This window comes from Ranitomeya imitator, chromosome 8 (genome assembly GCF_032444005.1).
Source record: "Ranitomeya imitator isolate aRanImi1 chromosome 8, aRanImi1.pri, whole genome shotgun sequence".
Lineage (NCBI taxonomy): Eukaryota > Metazoa > Chordata > Amphibia > Anura > Dendrobatidae > Ranitomeya > Ranitomeya imitator.
The window spans coordinates 189,046,744-189,069,401 of NC_091289.1; the positions used below are offsets into that span (position 1 = coordinate 189,046,744).

Genomic DNA, 22,658 nt, shown 5'->3' on the forward strand with positions numbered 1-22,658 from the left:
TGCAGCTTTCCTGTCAGCTTCCTGTTTCCTCTCAGTGGCTGGCAGTCAGGAAGCTGCGGTGTAAACACTGTACCAAAGATAGCCGTTCGCCAACATGGCGGGGATAAAAGGTATGGGCGGATTCTTTATATACTGTGCAAAAAGGCTCACGAAATTCAGTCCTGTGTATAAAGTATCGAGGCCGAACTATTACTGGCCGTAAAGGAAGCAACTGCTGCAATTCTGTGCGCAAAACGCTGGAAACAGTGTGACTATTGATTTAACCCCTTCATGACCATGCCCTTTTATTTTATTTTTCCTCCTTCTTCCAAGAGCCATATTTTTTTGTATTTTACCGTCCATATAGTGGTACGAAGAGTCGTTTTTTTTGGGACGAGTCGTAGTTTTGAACGCCGTCGTTTATTTTACTGAATCGATTAATGAAAAAGTGGGGAACAAGTTTAAAGTCTGGTGGAAAAAAAAGAAAAACCCACAATTCCCCCATTATTGTCATGGCGTCCATTGACTTGTAGCGTTGAGTACGAGTACAGCTATACCAACCTTTATAGTGTTTTATTAATTAAAACTCTATTGGAACTTTTTTTTTGTCGCCATTTATTAATTTTTTTACATCCGTATCTTCCCCCCCCTTCCCCCCTAACCCAACAGTTTCAGGGCTTGCTGTATTTTTTCTATTGCTATCATTCTGGGCTTCATACATACACACTGCCGTGATCGCTTTTGATTACGTTTTTTTATGAAGGCGTATAGTGTGTTTTTATTTTTTTAATGGCGCTAACCTGAGCGCAGGCGGGTCCCGTAAACCGCTGACGTTCTTCTTTTGCTTCCGCTTGTCACTCGTTACTTTTGCATGTGTGAATTTCATTTATCAACTTCCTAATGCTGGGCGCATAGAATGTGTGAATTGACGCATGAGCTCGGCCTCGTGCGTCATCTTGTTCATTTTGGCGCCATATTATACAACCGGCATTCAGTTTGGATGAAATAAGTAAGTGCCCCCATGTGCGCTCATTAGCCTTGGTCCTTGGTCAGGTAACGTATAAATTGCTAACAAATTATTGCCTCGTTAAAACTTTATTTATAAAGCCTTTCTGGGCGACAGATCTACTCTGCATTACATCTGTAAGCGATAATTGTGGTTATTACACTTTTTTTCATATATATATATTTTTTTTTTATAGCACTTGTCGCCTTATCATTTAGTGGAGCCATTGGTTTGACCTTTCTCATGCTGGGATGTGCCTTAGAGACTTACAAGTAAGGATCCTGTAATATATTTGTGATTGACGTGTGAATTGTTAAAGGGGATTTACACTTTTAAACTTTAACCCCTTCCTGACATCAAACATCAGTTTCCTGTGTATGATCCTGAGCCTGCATCTATCTGCCTCCCGCAGCAGGGAGTGAAGCTCAAATCTGTCCATTGCTGTTAACTCCTTAAATGCTGCTGTCAAGCTCTGGGGGAGGGTGGCACCTTTCCATTCACCCACACAACGTGGTCCATGGGGTGACATCGGGTTATGGCATCTTGGGTTCTACTGAAGACCCCTGTACCTGCCATAACAATGCTTCTGTGAAGAACAGGCTCTTCCTTGTGTTCTTGGGAGTCCATGATTTATTTTTATTTTTTTTTACTAAATACCACAATATCATATATTGCAGTATTTAGTACATGCATACAGACGGTCATAGATTCATGCTCCCTAAAGGTATGTGCACACTATCAATAAACGCTGTGGGTTGGACGCTGCGTACTTGCACAGCGTCCAACCCGCAGTGTCCAGATGTTACAGCTTAGTGGATGGGATTTCAAGAAATCCGACGCCCACTATGCGTCCAAAGACGCCCACTATGCGTCCAGAGACGCCCACGGCTCACCCACAGAGACGGACATGCGGTGTGTCTCTCCAGACCGCAGCATGTTTATTTATCGTGCGGAGAAGCGAGTCCCCGCAAGATATATATCACCCATACAATCTAATGCACGCTGTGAATCTGCACGGTTCAGTGAACACATGCGGATTCAACTGCGTTCAATAGCCGGCAGTGCTTTGGACACAGCGGACATGTGCTGCTTCCATAGCGCTGCTAATTCCTAATCGTGTACACATACCCTGATGAAACTTAGAGAAAAATTGAAAAAAAATTTTTTAAAAAAATTCAAATCACACTGCCATTTACCCCTTTAAAAATGAAGAAATAAAACAAAAAATAAGCATATAAAGTAAGCTGCGGAGACACCATCACGTGTTTCTCGACGCAAGCAATGAATAGCCAGGCCTTTCCCCGGGAAGGAACAACCACGGGAAGGGCAGCATCCAATAAAGGAAAACATCCAATGTTTGAGGGGCAAAAACCCCGAAACAGCTGTCTGTGGATGGATACCATGCTTGGCATAGGTGGTTTTCCTTTATTGGATGTTTTCCTTTATTGGAGGCTGCCCTTCCCGTGGTTGTTCCTTCCTGGGGAAAGGCCTGGCTATTCATTGCTTGCGTCGAGAAACACGTGATGGTGTCTCCGCAGCTTACTTTACATGCATTTGCATATTTCCCATAAGGGATGGGGGCAGTGTTCTGGATCACTGCGTTGAGAAACACGTGATGGTGTCTCCGCGGTGTTGGATGTTTTGGTCTCCCCGAGGCCATTCATCTGTACCTTCACAAAAAATAAGCATATGCAGTATTGTTGTGTCTGTAAAGTCCAGTCTATCAAAATGTAAAATTAACTCAATGGGTAAATGCCTTAATGAGTAAACAAATAGAAATGCTAGAATTGTGGATTTTTGGTTGCCACAGCTCTGGCAAAGATTGCAATAAAGAGATATCAGAATGTCGTATATACCACAAAATGGTATCAATAAAAAAAAAGGCAGCTTGTCTTAAAAAATACAGCTCAGCCAAAGGGAAAAATAGAGAGCACCACTATAAATATGATAGGGATCTACCTGTCCGATAACTGAACTGATATAATAGAAGAAAAAAGAGGGTATGCAAGCACAAGGATCACCAGGAATATAAAAAATGTATATGGTATGTTTATTAACAACAAAAGACAAAAACATTTAACCCCTTCACCCCAAAGCCTGTTTTCACCTAAGTGACCGGGCCAATTTTTACAATTCTGACCACTGTCACTTTATGAGGTCATAACTCTGAAACGCTTCAACGGATCCTGATGATTCTGACATTGTTTTCTCGTGACATATTGTACTTCATGATAGTGGTAAAACTTCTTCGATATGACTTGCATTTATTTGTGAAAAAAACAAAAATTTGTCGGAAATTATGAAAATTTAGCAATTTTCAAACTCTTAGTTTATATGCCCTTAAATTAGAGAGTTATATCACATAATATAGTTAATAAACAACATTTCCCACATGTCTGCTTTACATCAGCACAATTTTGGAAACATAATTTTTTTTTGTTAGGACGTTATAAGGGTTAAAAGTTGACCAGGGATTTCTCATTTTTGCAACAAAATTTGCAAAACCATTTTTTTACGGACCACCTCACACTTGAAGTGACTTTGAGGGGTCTATATGACAGAAAATGCCCAAAAGTGACACCATTCTAAAAACTGCACCCCTCAAGGTACTCAAAACCACATTCAAAAAGTTTATTAACCCTTCAGGTGCTTCACAGGAATTTTTTGAATGTTTAAAAAAATTGAACATTTAACTTTTTTTTCACAAAATTTTTACTTCAGGTCCTATTTGTTTCATTTTACCAAGGGTAACAGGAGAAATTGGACCACAAAAGTCGTTGTACAATTTGTCCTGAGTACGCCGATACCCCATATGTGGGGGTAAACCACTGTTTGGGCACATGGCAGAGCTCGGAAGGGAAGGAGCGCCATTTGACTTTTCAATGCAAGATTTGCTGGAATTGAGATCGGAGCCCATGTCACGATTGGAGAGCCCCTGATGTGCCTAAACAGTGGAAACCCCCACAAGTGACACCATTTTGGAAAGTAGACCCCCTAAGGAACTAATCTACATGTGTGGTGAGCACTTTGAACCTCCAAGTGCTTCACAGAAGTTTATAATGTAGAGCCGTAAAAAAAATTTATATTAATTTTCACAAAAAATGATCTTTTTGCCCCAAATTTTTTATTTTCCCAAGGGTAAAAGGATAAATTGGACCCCAAAAGTTGTTGTGCAATTTGTCCTGAGTACGTCGATACTTCATATATGGGGATAAACCACTGTTTGAGCGCATGGCAGAGCTCGGAAGGGAAGGAGTGCCATTTGACTTTTCAATGCAAAATTGGCTGGAATTGAGATCGGACGCCATGTCGCATTTGGAGAGCCCCTGACGTGCCTTAACAGCGGAAACCCCCCACAAGTGACCCTATTTTGGAAAGAAGACCCCCTAAGGAACTTATCTAGATGTGTGGTGAGCACTTTTAACCCCCAATTGTTTCACTAAAGTTTAGAATGTAGCATTGTGAAAATTAAAAAATCATTTTTTCTTTCCACAAAATGATGTTTTAGCCCGCAATTTTTTTTTCCCCAAGGGTAACAGGAGAAATTGGACCACAAATGTTATTGTCCAATTTGTCCTGAGTACGCTGATACCCCACATGTGGGGGGGAACCACCGTTTGAGTGCATGGCAGAGCTCGGAAGGGAAGGAGCATCGTTTGAAATGCAGACTTAGATGGAATGGACTGCAGGTGTCATGTTGCATTTGCAGAGCCCCTGATGTACCTAAACAGTAGAAACCCCCCACAAGTGACCCCATATTGGAAACTAGACCCCCCAAGGAACTTATCTAGATGTGTTGTGAGAGCTTTGAACCAACAAGTGTTTCACTACAGTTTATAACGCAGAGCCGTGAAAATAAAAAAATATTTTTTTTTCCACGAAAATGATATTTTATCCCCTATGTTTTTATTTTCCCAAGGGTAACAGGACAAATTGGACCCCAAAAGTTGTTGTCTAACTTGTCCTGAGAACGCTGATACCCCATATGTTGGGGGGAACCACTGTTTGGGTGCACGGCAGAGCTCGGAAGGGAAGGAGCGCCATTTGAAATGCAGACTTAGATGGATTGGTCTGCAGGCTTCATGTTGCATTTGCAGAGCCCCTGATGTACCTAAACAGTAGAAACCCCCCACAAGTGACCCCATATTGGAAACTAGACCCCCCAAGGAACTTATCTAGATGTGTTGTGAGAGCTTTGAACCAACAAGTGTTTCACTACAGTTTATAACGCAGAGCCGTGAAAATAAAAAATATTTTTTTTTTCCACGAAAATGATATTTTATCCCCTATGTTTTTATTTTCCCAAGGGTAACAGGACAAATTGGACCCCAAAAGTTGTTGTCCAACTTGTCCTGAGAACGCTGATACCCCATATGTTGGGGGGAACCACTGTTTGGGCACACAGGAGAGCTCGGAAGGGAAGGAGCACTGTTTTACTTTTTCAAAGCAGAATTGGCTGGAATTGAGATCGGACGCCATGTCGCGTTTGGAGACCCCCTGATGTGCCTAAACAGTGGAAACCCCCAATTATAACTGAAACCCTAACCCTAGCCCTAACCCTAGCCCTAATGGGAAAATGGAAATAAATACATTTTTTTACATTTTATTATTTTTCCCTAACTAAGGGGGTGATGAAGGGGGGTTTGATTTACTTTTATAGCGGGTTTTTTAGTGGATTTTTAGGGTTGGCAGCCGTCACACACTAAAAGACGCTTTTTATTGCAAAAAATAGTTTTTGCATCACCACATTTTGAGAGCTATAATTTATCCATATTTTGGCCCACAGAGTCATATGAGGTCTTGTTTTTTGCGGGACGAGTTGACGTTTTTATTGGTAACATTTTCAGGCAGATGACATTTTTTGATCGCTTTTTATTCCGATTTTTGGGAGGCGGAATGAACAAAAACCAGCTATTCATGAATTTCTTTTAGGGGGGGCGTTTATACCGTTCCACGTGTGGTAAAATGGATAAAGCAGTTTTATTCTTCGGGTCAGTACGATTACAGCGATACCTCATTTATGTAATTTTTTTTATGTTTTGGCGCTTTTACACAACAAAAACTATTTTATATAAAAAAATAATTGTTTTTGCATCGCATTATTCTGAGAGCTATAACTTTTTTATTTTTCTGCTGATGCTGTATGGTGGCTTTTTTTTTGCGGGACAAGATGACGTTTTCAGCGGTACCATGGTTATTTATATCTGTCGTTTTGATCGCGTGTTATTCCACTTTTTGTTCGCCTGTATGATAATAAAGCGTTGTTTTTTGCCTTGTTTTTTTTTTTTTTTTTTTGCGGTGTTCACTGAAGGGGTTAACTAGTGGGATAGTTTTATAGAGCGGGTCGTTACGGACGCGGCGATACCAAATATGTGTACATTTATTGTTTTTTTTTTTTTTTTACATAAATAAATGGATTTATTGGGAAATGTGTTTTTTTTTATTTGGGGATTTTTTTTTTTTTTTTTTACACATTCTATTTTTTTTTTTTTTTTTACTTTCTAACATTGTCCCAGGGTGGGACATCTCTGTATTAGATCAGATCGTTGATCTGACACTGTGCATAGCACTCTGTCAGATCAACGATCTGACAGGCAGTTTAGGTGGCTTTCTGGCGCCTGCTCTCAGCAGGCGCCGGCTAGCCAGGTCACTTCATGACCCGGAAGGAGTCCGGCTACCATCTTGGATCCGGGGACTCCTTCCGGGTCACCGGAGCAACGCGATCTCATTGCGTTGCTCCGGTGGGAGAGCGCAGGGAGCCCCCGTCCCTGCGCGATCCCCCTCTATGCCGCTGTCACTACTGACAGTGGCATCAGAGGGGTTAAATGCCCGCGATCGGCGATAGCGCCGATCGTGGGCATTGCTGCGGGGTGTCAGCTGTCATATACAGCTGACACCCGCACCCGATCACCGCGGCGCTCAGCGCGAGACCGCGGTGATCGGTGCGCCGTACTAGTACTGCTGCTGGCACTAATGCAGTGCCGGCAGCGCAGTAATAGTACGGCGCATGTCACGAAGGGGTTAAAAACACTAAAAAAAACATACAATTCCATAACAGAATAAGGCTGGTTTCACATTTGCGTTTTTTGCCGCAGCGTTTGTACTGCATATAAACGCATGCGTCGTGTTTTTCTTTATTTAACATTAAAAACGCATGCTTTTTTTTTGTTCGCGTTTTGCCGCGTTTGACGACACATGTGTCTTTTTGTCGCTTGCGGCTTGGCGCGGAAATGCAACATGTAATTTTAGAGGCTTCTATTTGCCGCCAGGAAACCCATGCGTTCAATTGCGCACGGTTTGCGTGAAAAAAAAAAGCATTACTGTCTATGTAAACGCATGCGTTTTTAAGCACATGCGTTTGGTAGCGTTTTTGAACGCATGCGTTTCAATAGAGAAAACCAAGTCTAGACACTGATAAGCCACCCCCAACATCAAGGTGATAAAGGGATCCTAACCCTAACCCTAAGCCACCATCAAGGTGATAAAGGGATCCAAACCCTAGCCCTAACCCTAATGGGAAAATGGAAATAAATACATTTTTCTCTAGTCACCTTCCACGACGGCATATGGAGGTTGTCTCTTTGCCCTAATGGGGAACAGGAAACACAGAGAGGTTTAAAAGGACCTCCCACCTGCCAGTGTCTTTCCTGTTCCCCATGGGACAGGGAGAGGTCTCCAGGTGCTGTTGTGGCCGGCGACTGCGGTACCTTTGTGCAGGCTCTGCCTGTTATAGCCGGGCAGCTGATGGTCGCGCTCCGCCTCCTCCCCTGGTGCTCCCGTCGTCCTGCTATGCAGGTGCCTCAGGGACCCCCTCCCGGCCTTCCCGCGCCCCCACGAGGGCAAAGCAGGCCTGGGATCCCTCGCTGGGCTCCTCCATGAGCTGCTCGGCGTTCTCCCCCTCCATTGCCGGCTCGGCGTTCCGGATGTGACGTCGGCGGTCTCGCGCGTCACTTCCGGTCCTTCGTTCTCCTGGAGGCCGCTTCTTCCGGGTTCGCCGGCCGGTGTGTCGGACTGATGGCGTCCCCTCACATGGATCCCGGAGGGGGAGGGGGAACTGTTGATTGCTGGAGGCAGGTGCGGACAGCGTTCTTAAACCCTGCTGAACCACCACTGAGGTAAGACTATTTTTCCCAGTATGGATGGTTCCTTGTGCCCTGCATCTGCGGAGCCCAGCGCTACCCCTGCTACAGTAAGTGTTTTGCAGGGATAGGATCCGGGAGGTAGTACCTATAGGGGGTTTAATGTCCTCACTCCCCTCTCCCTTGTCATTTCAGGGAGAGAAGTCTGCCCCTAAAGCCGCTATTAAAAAGAAGTGCCCAGTCTGTTCTACTAAATTCCCTCTTAACTGGGACAAAAGACTCTGCCAGCCATGTACTGACAAGATTGTAAAAGCTGAGCAACCATCTCTGCTGGATGAAATTCGCTCCTTAGTAAAACAGGAGATGCAATCTTCGTTAGCAGCTTTTACTACTCCTCCACCTCCGCCACCACATTCCCCAGCTAAAAAGAGGAAAATTCAGGTGGTCGAATCGGACTCTGATTCAGACCTCTCCCATACTTCATCTGTGGGCTGGGAAGATCCTGTATCACCTAAAGCTGAGGTCAGGAAATACCTCTTTTCCTCAGATTATATTGAGGATTTAGTATCTGCTGTCCGTAATACTATGGGCCTAGAAGAGGAATATGAACCACAGTCCGTACAGGATCAGATGTTTGGTGGACTCAGATCGGAGAAGAGAGTGGGGTTCCCGGTGCACGCTAACATCGTTAGTATGATTAATCAGGAATGGGTGGAGTTACGCAAAAGGTAGAGGGAAAAATATTTTTGTCCCCCAGCAGCAGCAGCAACAGTCCCAACAGGACAAGCAATGACTCCGACCCGGTAGGGGGGAGACTCTCGAAATATGTGGGTCAGTGGGAAAATATCACCAGTTCCCACTGGGTCCTCAATGTCATCAAGGAGGGCCTGTTAATAGAGTTAATTTCTTCCCCCCCTCAGGGTCTAAAAATTACTACCCTGCCGACTTCAAGAGATCACAGTTTATTGACTCTAGGTCTCAGGGATCTTATGAAATCAAATGTGATCTCCCCAGTTCCACTTTTGGAACAGGGAAAAGGACATTATTCCCGGCTGTTCTTAGTACCCAAACCCTCAGGGGATGTAAGAATTATTATAAACCTAAAGGGTCTAAACCAACATGTGAAATATCGCAAGTTCAAGATGGAGTCTGTAAGATCTGCAATTCCTCTGATAGGACATCACTCCTTTATGGCAACCATCGACCTAAAGGATGCATATTTTCACATCCCTATCCACCCGAGACACAGAAAATACCTCAGGTTTGCGATACAGGGGAGTCATCGTGTGGAGCACTATCAGTTTGGAGTCCTTCCCTTCGGCATTTCCTCAGCACCAAGAGTATTCTCCAAAATCATGGCAGAAGCAGTGTCATTTATCCGGAGTTAAGGTGTCTGCATAGTGCCCTACCTGGACGATCTCCTGATAGTAGCCCCCACCGAGATGACCCTGATGTCCCATGTGTCAACCACTTTGGAGATATTGAAGTCTCTGGGTTGGATTCCAAATATGAAGAAATCACAGCTTCAACCCTCAAAAACCAGAAAGTTCTTGGGTGTGGTTCTGGACTCAGCAAAACAGATGTCCTTTCTCCCAGACGATCACAGGCTACCATTAGTAGCAAAAGTCAGAAGATTCAAGGAGACGAGATTTTCTACTCTTCGGGAGGGAATGTCTCTCTTAGGCTCTATGACAGCCTGCATACAATCAGTGGCTTGGGCTCAAGCTCACTCGAGAATTCTTCAAACCCACATTCTAGACAGATGGGATGGTCGTCCTGGCACTCTAATAAAAAGGATTCACACACCCGGTCGAGTGAAAGCATCCTTAACATGGTGGATGAATTCCACAAACCTCCTGAAAGGTGTAAGTTGGATTCAGCTTCCGCTAGTCACAATCAAGACATGCCAGCAGGAGGGGCTGGGGAGCCATAATAAATCATGTTCCTTACCAAGGTCTTTGGAACCAGTCAATCAGCAACAAATCGTCAAATTTCAGAGAACTCAAAGCTGTGGAAGAGGCCCTGTTGGCAGCAAGCCGTCAGATTTCTGGTCAACATGTCCAGATCTATTCAGACAATATGACCACGGTGGCTCATATCAAGCACCAGGGCAGTACAAAAATCCTCAGTCTGAAAAAGATCTCCGCTCGAATTTTTTATTGGGCCGAAAAACACTTGCTGTCCCTGACGGCAATTCACCTAAAAGGGACTGCAAATATTCAAGCAGATTACCTGAGTCGCCAGGACATTCATCCTGGCGAATGGAGCCTGGATCTTCAGACGTTCAATATGCTAGTTCAAAAGTGGGGTCTTCCAGAGGTCGACCTCTTTGCCTCTTACCAGAACGCAAAAGTCAAAACCTTCTTTTCCTTGAACCCAAGAGGCAATCCCAGAGGTCTGGATGCCCTAGTCCAAGATTGGCACTTCCAGCTTGCCTACGCATTTCCGCCAATCCCAATCCTGGCAAAGGTTCTAAGGAAGATACGATCAGAAGGGACTCCGACTATCTTGATAGCTCCTTTTTGGCCCAAGAGAAGTTGGTTCAACTTGGTCATCCAACTACAAGTGGATGGACCGGTAATATTACCTCAAAAGAACAATCTCCTCTCTCAGGGTCCTATTCTCCACGCAGACCCTCAGAAATGGAACTTAGCAGCGTGGTTACTGAAGCCCACGTGTTGAAAGCAAAAGGTCTATCGGACCCCGTCATAGCTACTCTCCAAAAGTCGAGAAAGCCAGTAACCAACGCCATATACAACAAAATATGGAAAAAGTTTTCGTCTTTTTGTTTACCTAACCTTCCAGACCCTCTCAAGCCTAATATACCTAACATCTTAGATTTTTTACAAAAAGGCTTAGAAATGGGTCTTAGGCCCAGTACTCTCAAAGTCCAGGTCTCGGCACTTAGCTCCTTTTTTGATCAAGATCTAGCAGGTCATCGCTGGACCAAAAGATTCTTAACATCAGCAACTAGGATGAATCCTAGAAAACAGTTAATAGTTCCCCCATGGGATCTTAATGTGGTGCTTCAAGGTCTTACAGGCCCGCCTTTTGAACCTTTGTCCTCCTGCTCTCTTCAAAATCTTGCCTATAAAACTGTGTTTTTGGTAGCCATAACTTCGGCTAGAAGAGTGGGTGAACTACAAGCCTTATCTATAAGAGAGCCGTATCTTCTAGTGAGAGATGACTCAATAGTACTTCGTCTAGATCCTTCTTTTCTTCCGAAGGTAGTCTCTGATTTTCATCGTTCCCAAGAGATTGTTCTACCAACCTTTTGCCATAATCCTGCAAATTCGGAAGAAAGAAGATTCAACACTCTGGACGTCCGACGTATTGTGCTGCAATACTTAGATCAGACCCGTGCTTTCAGAATCGATCATAACCTCTTTGTCCATCCCTCTGGGCAAAATAAGGGTAAAAAAGTAGCTAAAAGTACCATTGCTACATGGATCAAAAAGGCTATAACGGAAGCCTACCTTGCTCAAAACAAAATACCTCCAGTAGGGATCAAGGCCCATTCAACAAGATCTACGTCAGTCTCCTGGGCAGAAAGAGCAGGTGCATCCCCAGAGCAGATCTGCAGGGCAGCAACGTGGTCTTCACTTCATACTTTCTCTAAACATTACAGATTAGATGTATTGTCCAATAAGGACTTAGTCTTCGGCCGTAAAGTTCTGCAGGCCGTTGTCCCTCCCTAGTGCCAAATTAGTTGGTATTCCTCCATATGCCGTCGTGGAAGGTGACTAGAGAAAATAGAATTATTCTTACCGTTAATTCGGTTTCTAGGAACCTTCCACGACGGCACTAATTTCCCACCCGATACATATTCCTGGACTAGTTCTGGGATTCAGAAGGTAAACCGGTGCTATGGTTTCAGTTGTAAGTCACTGGCAGGTGGGAGGTGGGAGGTCCTTTTAAACCTCTCTGTGTTTCCTGTTCCCCATTAGGGCAAAGAGACAACCTCCATATGCCGTCGTGGAAGGTTCCTAGAAACCGAATTAACGGTAAGAATAGTTCTATTTTTTTAATTTTTCCCTAACTAAGGGGGTGATGAAGGGGGGTTTGATTTCTATTTATAAGGGGTTTTCTAGTGGATTTTTGTTTAGCTGTCACACACTGAAAGACGCTTTTTATTCCAAAAAATATTTTTTGCGTTACCACATTTTGAAAGCTAAAATTTTTCCATATTTTGGTCCACTGAGTCATGTGAGGTCTTGTTTTTTGCGGGACGAGTTGACATTTTTATTGGTAACATTTTCGGGCACGTGACATTTTTGATTGCTTTTTATTCCGATTTTTGTGAAGCAGAATGAACAAAAACCAGCTTGTGAAATTTCTCATCATGCGTACCAAATGCGCAAACGCAGGATAAAACGCATGTAAACGCGTACAAACGCAGCGTTTTTTTAACCGCATGCGACAACGCATGCGTCTAAAAAACGCAGCGTTTGTACGCGTTTACATGTGTTTTTTTCACCACTTGTGGATGCGTTTTAAACGCTGCGGATTTAAACGCAAATATGAAACTAGCCTAACAGACCACAACAGTATAGTATTTGAGTGTAATCCATCTGTCTGTAGAAAAATATGCAAAAAAAAAAAAGCCAATAAAAAATACACCAATATTGTTTTTAAATGTTTTGGTTTGTTGTCAATAAACATATTTTTATACCTATGGTGATCCTTGTGCTTGCATACCCTCCTTTTTTTTTTTCTTTTAATTATCACAAAAAAAACAGCTGTTATCAACCAAAAAATTAAAACCTTACAAGCCTCTGAAAATAGGAACACAGTTTTTTATTTTTTTATATTTCATAACTTTTTTCCCACCTCTTAAATGAAAAACATATATGGTAAGTTTGGTATCACCATAATTGCACTGACCTGGTGAATCATATTGCTAGATAATTTTTACTGCACAATGAACATCATAAATGCAAGAAAAAACAATGGCGGTAAAGCGTTTATATATTTTTTTTTACTTTTCAATTTCTCTTAATTTGGAAACCGCTTCTTCTCCTTGACGGTCTTTGTTCACGTGGCTGGAGCGATGACTTCCCATCGACAGAACGTGACCACAGCAGCCAATCACTGTCTGCAGCGGTCTTGTACTGTCTATATTAGCGTACCGCTGAGCCCAGTGATTGGCGGCAGTGGTCGCGTGCAGTTGATGTCACTTCACCTCTGCAACCATGTAAACATTGACCATCTATGAGTAGTTCTGGCGCAGGAGATGGTATCTGAGACTGATTTTGCAATTTTATAAAATATTTTGCTTTTGGGCTGTGAAAGTAGAACACCATGTTAACCACCTGACTATCAGCTGCTTATGTCACAGCCCTTCTAGTGCCACCACATATTTTTGTCCCTAGTTTCCCCTGTTCTCCAATAAAGTCCTTTCTGGAACTTAAATTCTCTCTTTTTTTTCAGGACCTATTGGCCCCTCTTTGTTTTAATATTTTACGTTATTAGCCCCATTCCACATTTTATTGCCACAAGAGTCAGTGATGACAGCGATGCAGCGAGCAGTGCCTGCCGAGAATTGGCGTACTTTTTCACCACTGGGATTGTGGTCTCCGCATTTGGCCTCCCCATTGTTCTTGCCAGGATGCACGTGGTACGTAATGTATGATTCCCATGGAAGAGGTTAACCTCAACGTAGTATGGCAGTAAAAAACCTTTACCATTGGAAGTTGGGTGTTTGTAAGTCCCATTTGTGTGAAAAGATAATGAGTTTGTATGTACAGACAGTTTCTCATGTTTTCTGTATTTTGTGGAATTGCTGCAGCTGCAATTACGCTCTCTAGACTTTTAGGTCATATTTTTTAGTAGCTTCTTTTAAATATGTATTGAAGGTAAAAAAAATATTAATGTGTTTAACTTTAAGCAATATTTTATAATTTAACCATATAAATAATCTACACGAGTTTTCCTATATTATACTCCAGAGCTGCACTCACTATTCTGCTGGTGCTGTCACTGTGTACATACATTACTGATCCTGAGTTACTTCCTGTATTATACCCCAGAGCTGCACTCACTATTCTGCTGGTGCTGTCACTGTGTACATACATTACTGATCCTGAGTTACTTCCTGTATTATACCCCAGAGCTGCACTCACTATTCTGCTGGTGCAGAACTGTGTACATACATTACTGATCCTGAGTTACATCCTGTATTATACCAAAGAGCTGCACTCACTATTCTGCTGGTGCAGTCACTGTGTACATACATTACATTACTGATCCTGTACTGATCCTGGGTTACATCCTGTATTATACCCCAGAGCTGCACTCACTATTCTGCTGGTGCAGTCACTGTGTACATATATTACATTACTGACCCTGAGTTACATCCTGTATTATACTCCAGAGCTGCACTCACTATTCTGCTGGTGCAGTCACTGTGTACATATATTACATTACTGATCCTGAGTTACATCCTGTATTATACTCCAGAGCTGCACTCACTATTCTGCTGGTGCAGTCACTGTGTACATACATTACATTACTGATCCTGAGTTACCTCCTGTATTATACTCCAGAGCTGCACTCACTATTCTGCTGGTGCAGTCACTGTGTACATACAGTACATTATTGAACCTGATTTCCATACTGTATTATACTCCAGAGCTGCACTCGCTATTCTGCATAACTTTTTTGTTCAGTCTGGATAGCAGCTTGATCTGTTTTTCATAACAATAAAGTCTATATGAAAGGGACGATGACGCTTGAGGGTCCCGTTACGTCATTTATTGACGGATCTATTACTGTTCATTGTGCCTCACACGCTTAGCTAAGTCCAGCGGATCTTCTTCATGTTCTCTGCGACAATAAGACGTGAAACCAGTTATGTTTCAGTGAGGAAAGTCAATTTCAGTGTATCAGACATTCAGGGATCAAACGTTTGTGTGCAATTGCAGACTTATAAGCTACAGATGAGCAAATTGATTCAGAGGACCCAGGTCAGTAGTCAATGGCCACTGGGCGAGAGCACTGCAGACTGCCTCATACCTGCCACTATCCTCTTCTGACAAGTAGCCCTGATGCAGCATTGTGCGTCATGCTACAACAATGACATTGTACCAGGCCTACAAATCAGAAGAGACTGCAGGGAGGCCGGCAGGCAGGAGGCAGTCTGCAGGGTTCCTGGCTACTGACATGGCCACTGATCCAGGGGGAATGTAGTTGCTCATCTTTATTATAAGCTGGTCCCATCGGCTGCCCACGGTGTGATTTTCAGAAATGCCACCAGATGGTGCTCATACCCCTCATATAAACCTTGGGTGGCTTGGCTGAAGCTTTTTCCAGGCTATTATCTCATCTGTTGAAACAATCCTTGAGACAGTAAGATTCTGACTAAGTTTTCAGGTAGGGAAGCAGATTTTATTAGAGAAGCGATTACAGAGGCAGTTGCTGAATAATTGCATCATGATTTTATGGAAGCTTTCATTGCACAGTTTGTGGGCGGAGAACTAAGAAAATATTTACCACCATTGGGTAACTAGAACCATATGTGCCCATGATTCTCACCAATTACAGCTCTTCTATGCTTTTTATGTTGCAGGAATGCCTGCAAACCTGTGCCCTTCTCTGCTCATAGGGACCCATTTACCATTGCGGCTCCTAAATCCTTACTGTTGTAGTGTTAGGCTGCCGTCACACGATCAGTATTTGGTCAGCATTTTACATCAGTATTTGTAGCCAAAACCAGGAGTGGAACAATTAGAGGAAAAGTATAATAGAAACACATGCACCACTTCTGCATTTATCACCCACTCCTGGTTTTGGCTTACAAATACTGATGTAAAATACTACTGATAGTGTGACGGCAGCCTTAGTCTGTAAGGTTTTCTAATCCCATCCTATAAGGGGATAGTATATTGCTGGGATATGCCATTACTTTCTTATTGGCTGGGGTCTGACATCTGGAAGCCCCACTTATTCTGAGACTGAAAAAGTCACAGCACTCATTTATCATTTTGTCCCCTGTTTTCCCACTACACCACAGCACCCTCCTATGACTCTGTACACAAAAAAATGTAAAAAGTAATGGCACTTAAAAGAATGGTAGGAAAAAACAAAATATTGTCTGTGATATAAAGGACCTACTCAAAGAGGTGTATAACCCATCAAGTAGTGCTGAAACTTTGCCACTAGGTGGCGTCCAAGGACCATAACAGAAATGGGAGATTTGTCTGCAAATATTTCAGTGGTTCCATATGAAAATGTTCTTATTACTTGTTGTGTGTTTTCTTTCAGATCTTCTGGGGAGCATGCGGCCTGGTCCTTGCAGGGAATGCAGTGATTTTCCTAACGATTCTGGGATTTTTCATTGTCTTTGGAAGAGGCGATGACTTTAGCTGGGAGCAGTGGTGAACCGCAGCAGCCTCTCATCATATTGTATAGACAGCCGCACGATTATCCTCTGTATATACAACACTAGTATATTGATCATGGCCGGTATATCTAATGATGAGGGAGCAGCGGGAGGCCGTACGTCCAGTTTTTTTCTTCTTAAATATGTTTAGTTTTGTAAACTTTACTATTGTGATAAAACTTTTTTTTCTGAAAGACGTACGTGTTTTACACGTGTATCCTGGTCTGACTTTTATAAATGTATATCACATTGAGACTTGGAATATTCAGCGTGTCATTTCTACTGCTTTTTGTGTTTTTTTTTTTTTTTTTTTCTTGAGACTGAAGCACTTTTCCATATTTGTAACAATTTATGCAGAAAGGTTAAAAAACAATAAAAATTAATGACACTTTTTTTGTATAACCTTTGACTTAAAATGAAGAATAATCGGTAATTGTGATTTTAATATAACTTTATTAACTTTTTTACTGTTTCATTCGTTCATTTATTAGTTTTTATCTTCTGCATGGTAGATTTCTTCTCGTTTTGTTTCTATTAAAGGGGTTGTTTAATTATCCGTTCATGTTTCATATGATTGTCTATGGATCACCCTTTCCTACCTGATGACTTCTCTCGCAAGCTCGGGTGATCTATATACTACAAGGGCAGCCACTCATCTGAAGAGTCATGAACTAATAATTTTCCCAACAGCTGTCAGTAAAGTTTGTTTAGTGCATTCAACTAGTGATCAGCGAATCTGCAGAATTTTAACTTCTTAATTCACATCCTAATATATCTTTATAGCAGCTTGTGTATTATATGTAATAATTGGGCCGCAATAAAGATCTGTAGATATATGCTCCAATATCTTCCTTAGAAAAGCGTTCAATAGTACAGTTTACATTGCTGTCAGCCACCACTAGAGGGAGCTCACTGAAGGGTATTTGTCATAGTGTTCAATACAGACATTGGGCTCCCTCTAGTGGTGGCTACAGGTAGTGTGCATTTTATTATAAGCTTTGTGTCTATGTAGCACATGAAAAGAAGAGAGACTCCTGAGACCATGTAAAAATATATTGGTAAATTTATCAGCACAGAAACTTTATTTTAGAAACTTCATGTTAAGGACGCAGCTCCACTTACTGCTGTTTTCTGTTTCATTCTGTTTCCTCATAAGCTGTAAATAAACCATCCGTTGGCCTGAATATTGCGTCCCTTATAACCACACATTCCACGGCGTCTGACCAATTTTACACATTTGCTTCATGGTATAATTTACATTCAAAGCCCTGACCACAGTTACTGGGAATGAAACCAGATCGCCTATCCAACCACTTGCCCAGTTTTATTGTGTAATTACACTGGCCAGGGTCTGAGTCTTTTTTTTTTCTCTCTCTCCTTCAGAAAGGAAATGGTTAAATTCGTAATTCAGGTCTTCAAAATTGATGGCAAATTTTTCACACAGCTCATCTACATTAGACTTGTCGGGATCCAACTTTCTGCACTCTTTATCTGCTGTATGGAGGGTTTCATTGTTGCACAGTGCAGTGTTTTTGGTAGCGGTTGTGTCTGGTGTTACAGCTCACTACTAGTCAGGGGCGGATTCACCGCATGTGCAGCTGTTACGGCTTCATCGGGACCCGGAGGTGGAGGGGGGGCCCATGCAGGGCGGCTAACACTGAGAGCAATCTGGCCCGACGAGGGGCCCCTGGCCAGATTGCCCTCATGGGCGTCGGGCAGCTACCTGGAAAATGGCAGCGGAGCTGTACGGATCCATTCTGCTTCCTGCCTGTGCTTCCTGTCCGATACAGCAGCGCAGCTGGGTGACGTCAGCATTCAGCACACAGCTGTGCCAGAGAGAAAGCTGCCAGCGAGGAAGATGCGGCTGCCGGGAAACGTGCAGAGAGGTCCGTGGTGCTGTGTGTGTGTTTGTGGCAATGATGGAGGCGATGAAGAGGAGGCAATGGTGGGGGGAGGAAGCAATGATGGAGGTGGTGGAAAGGGGAATGATGGGGAAGAAGGCAATGATGGAGGTGGTGGAAAGGGCAGTGATGGGGCGGAAACAATGATGGAGGTGGAAAGGGGAATGATGGGGGAGAAGGCAATGATGGAGGTGGTGGACAGGTTAGTGTTTGAGGTGGTTGAAAGCAATAAAGGAGGTGATGCAGAGGGCAATGATGAAGGTGATGGAGAAGGCAATGATGAGGTGGGGGAGAGGACAATGAGGGGTGGGGGATGGGAAGAAGGTGGACTTATAATGGACTTAAGAACGGGGAGGTGGAGGAAGATGTTAGATCTGGATGTAAAATGAATTGAGTGGTGGAGGAGTGTGCTAAGCCCCTGATAGCGTACTTCCCCATTCATTGTGATGCTATCGGGGACTTAAAATTTATTGGAGTGTGGGAGAGGAGGCGATAAGGTGCATAGGACACTTTGTAAGGAACTGAATGGTGGGAGAAGATTCAGGGACTTGTAATGAATTGGGAGGTGGCGGAGGATGCTCAGTACATGATAGCGTCTTCCCATACTCCTTATGATGCTATCAAGGACTTATAATGAATGGGGGGACACAGGATAGGGACTAAGGCTATGTGCACATGTTCTGGATTTGCAGGAGAAAATTCTGCTGCATGTCCTAATGTGTTGGCAGGGAGAAAGTTGTGTAAAATACATTTTTTTCCCACATTTTTGCCTTGCTTTTGTTATGTATTTTTCCCCATTAGTACAGGAGAAATATGCTGCAAGAATTGACATTATGCAGATTTTAATCTGCTGCAAATCTGCAAGGAAAAAATAAGCAGCGTGAGCATGAGACTTCAGGGGTCTCGTTCACTTCGCTTGTACTGTAAAACCTTGTGTATATTTCGTGTGCACATAGCCGTACAGGTAATTGGGGAGAGTCAGAGACTGAATAATTTATATTATTGGGAGTCAGAGATTGTAGTTAATGGGAACCTAAATAACAACAGGTACACCTCTGTAGAATGACCAACCAGTCAAATGAGATTAAAAAGTGGAGGGCACAGTCTCAGCAAGTTATAGGTCAGGCCAAATCTGCCAACCCAGATAATCCCATCAGTATCTCAAGAGGTAGCAATATCCATATGAGTGAACAATTCATAGATGGAAACAGGTTAAGCAGAAGCTACTACATTGCTAAATTGCTTGAATAATACTTAAAGGGACACTGTCACCTGAATTTGGAGGGAACAATCTTCAGCCATGGAGGCGGGGTTTTGGGGTTTTTGATTCACCCTTTCCTTACCCGCTGGCTGCATGCTGGCTGCAATATTGGATTGAAGTTCATTCTCTGTCCTCCCATAGTACACGCCTGCTCAAGGCAAGATTGCCTTGTGCAGGCATGTACTATGGAGGACAGAGAATGAACTTCAATCCAATATTGCAGCCAGCATGCAGTCAGCGGGTAAGGAAAGGGTGAATCAAAAACCCCACCTCCATGGCTGAAGATTGTTCCCTCCAAATTCAGGTGACAGTGTACCTTTAAGGCCATGTTTCCTATACAAAGGGACCGATATTCGTCTCTACTCTGCACTGCGCTGCACCTAGACGTGCGTTTCGCCCTCTAGGCTTCGTCGGAAGGCATGGCTAACTTAAAAATTGAGCTCCCTATATAGTGCGTACAATCAAGGAAAAATAAATAGCTGGTGTGTAGAACCCTTCACTCATGTCACAGTAGTCTCGGCCACATATATTAGAAAAAATGGCCTTCCTAAACTCTCACCCAATAGAGGAATCGGACCTTATTTCATAGTAAGTACTAAAAGGACCTTCCCGGGCTGTCAGCCAATAGGAGAGCGAAGAACTTGTCCACATGGTATAGGCGGATGGTGGGCATGTAGAGTCAGTTTAGGGAACCAATCGGCGTACTACGATGTGATGCCTCGCCCCCCGTGGCCAACACAGGCGGACGGCGCCGCATGGGATCGAAGGGAGGATGTGATGTCATCCCCGCGATCACCACAGAAACCGGACACCGTGCCAAACAGGCCAGAGGAAGCGCACATTCGGCAGTGCGTCTGGGTGCATAGGCTGGAAAATGAAATACTGACCTAAGCTCTATTGATGGCAGTAAGTATACAAGTTCCTATCAGACCGTTTGTATAGAATGCTATCAGAATACAAATGGCCAGGAAGCATAAAACATATCAAAACGAAACATGGAGCAGCGTCCGAGCATATCGGATCAAAAATAACATAGTAACATAGTAACATAGTTAGTAAGGCCGAAAAAAGACATTTGTCCATCCAGTTCAGCCTATATTCCATCATAATAAATACCCAGATCTACGTCCTTCTACAGAACCTAATAATTGTATGATACAATATTGTTCTGCTCCAGGAAGACATCCAGGCCTCTCTTGAACCCCTCGACTGAGTTCGCCATCACCACCTCCTCAGGCAAGCAATTCCAGATTCTCACTGCCCTAACAGTAAAGAATCCTCTTCTATGTTGGTGGAAAAACCTTCTCTCCTCCAGACGCAAAGAATGCCCCCTTGTGCCCGTCACCTTCCTTGGTATAAACAGATCCTCAGCGAGATATTTGTATTGTCCCCTTATATACTTATACATGGTTATTAGATCGCCCCTCATTCGTCTTTTTTCTAGACTAAATAATCCTAATTTCGCTAATCTATCTGGGTATTGTAGTTCTCCCATCCCCTTTATTAATTTTGTTGCCCTCCTTTGTACTCTCTCTAGTTCCATTATATCCTTCCTGAGCACCGGTGCCCAAAACTGGACACAGTACTCCATGTGCGGTCTAACTAGGGATTTGTACAGAGGCAGTATAATGCTCTCATCATGTGTATCCAGACCTCTTTTAATGCACCCCATGATCCTGTTTGCCTTGGCAGCTGCTGCCTGGCACTGGCTGCTCCAGGTAAGTTTATCATTAACTAGGATCCCCAAGTCCTTCTCCCTGTCAGATTTACCCAGTGGTTTCCCGTTCAGTGTGTAATGGTGATATTGATTCCCTCTTCCCATGTGTATAACCTTACATTTATCATTGTTAAACCTCATCTGCCACCTTTCAGCCCAAGTTTCCAACTTATCCAGATCCATCTGTAGCAGAATACTATCTTCTCTTGTATTAACTGCTTTACATAGTTTTGTATCATCTGCAAATATCGATATTTTACTGTGTAAACCTTCTACCAGATCATTAATGAATATGTTGAAGAGAACAGGTCCCAATACTGACCCCTGCGGTACCCCACTGGTCACAGCGACCCAGTTAGAGACTATACCATTTATAACCACCCTCTGCTTTCTATCACTAAGCCAGTTACTAACCCATTTACACACATTTTCCCCCAGACCAAGCATTCTCATTTTGTGTACCAACCTCTTGTGCGGCACGGTATCAAACGCTTTGGAAAAATCGAGATATACCACGTCCAATGACTCACCGTGGTCCAGCCTATAGCTTACCTCTTCATAAAAACTGATTAGATTGGTTTGACAGGAGCGATTTCTCATAAACCCATGCTGATATGGAGTTAAACAGTTATTCTCATAAGCAGCCATTCAACAAGACAATCAAATGCTGAATGTTAATAAATCGTCATATTAGTGAATGGCAATATAAAGAGGAAAAATGAAGTAAAAATTAGTCACGACCCATTAATATAATCACAGCAAAGTGTATAATCAGAAAAAATAATAAACAGAATGTCATTCTCCTCTCCTTTTCTTTTTTCTTTTCTTAGTTACGCCACGGGCCGGCCACCTGACCACAGACAGAAGGCATGGCAAATCCCAGAGAGAACGGGGTGAAAAGCAAGCAAGGATCCCGAACAGACAGCGCGCCAAGGTAAAGAAGATGGATGGAATGGCTATATAGAACCATACCCAGACCTGAAATACTGTACATTATATACAATTAAATACATGAAAAATATAAAATGAACAATGAACACAAAAAAACATAAATGAAAGAAGCCTAATAAAAAAACGCTTGATCTTACATTTAAAGAAAAGACTTGAAGCTAATAAATTCGTTTAGACCAAAGGGGGTGGTGGTGTTTAAAGAGACCATCCATTTTGTCTCTAGTTGTAGAAGTTTGCATTTTAAATCGTCACCTCTTATTCCCATGTATGCCCGATCTATCCCACAAACTCAAACCTTTTGGGTTACAGTCATGGTGTTCACGAAAGTGCCTTGGGATGCTCTTGAGTCCATCTTCCATGCATTAAGGATATCTCTCACATGCT

The 22,658-nt window shown here is 43.0% G+C and overlaps 1 protein-coding gene across 1 annotated transcript; it reads left to right on the forward strand.

Moving 5' to 3' along the window:
* On the forward strand, positions 1-17,628 carry LEPROT (leptin receptor overlapping transcript). Its single transcript, XM_069738206.1, has 4 exons — positions 1-110; positions 1,182-1,257; positions 13,495-13,681; positions 16,327-17,628. Exons 1-4 carry the CDS (start codon positions 95-97, stop codon positions 16,441-16,443), a joined length of 396 nt encoding a protein of 131 aa, XP_069594307.1. The 5' UTR covers positions 1-94; the 3' UTR covers positions 16,444-17,628.
* Positions 17,629-22,658: the final 5,030 nt, after the last annotated feature.

Coding starts and splice junctions, on each gene's coding strand:
- LEPROT (XM_069738206.1), top strand. Junction 1,258..13,494: donor TGTGCCTTAGAGACTTACAA/GTAAGGATCCTG, acceptor CTTTTTTTTCAG/GACCTATTGGCCCCTCTTTG. Junction 13,682..16,326: donor TTCTTGCCAGGATGCACGTG/GTACGTAATGTA, acceptor GTTTTCTTTCAG/ATCTTCTGGGGAGCATGCGG.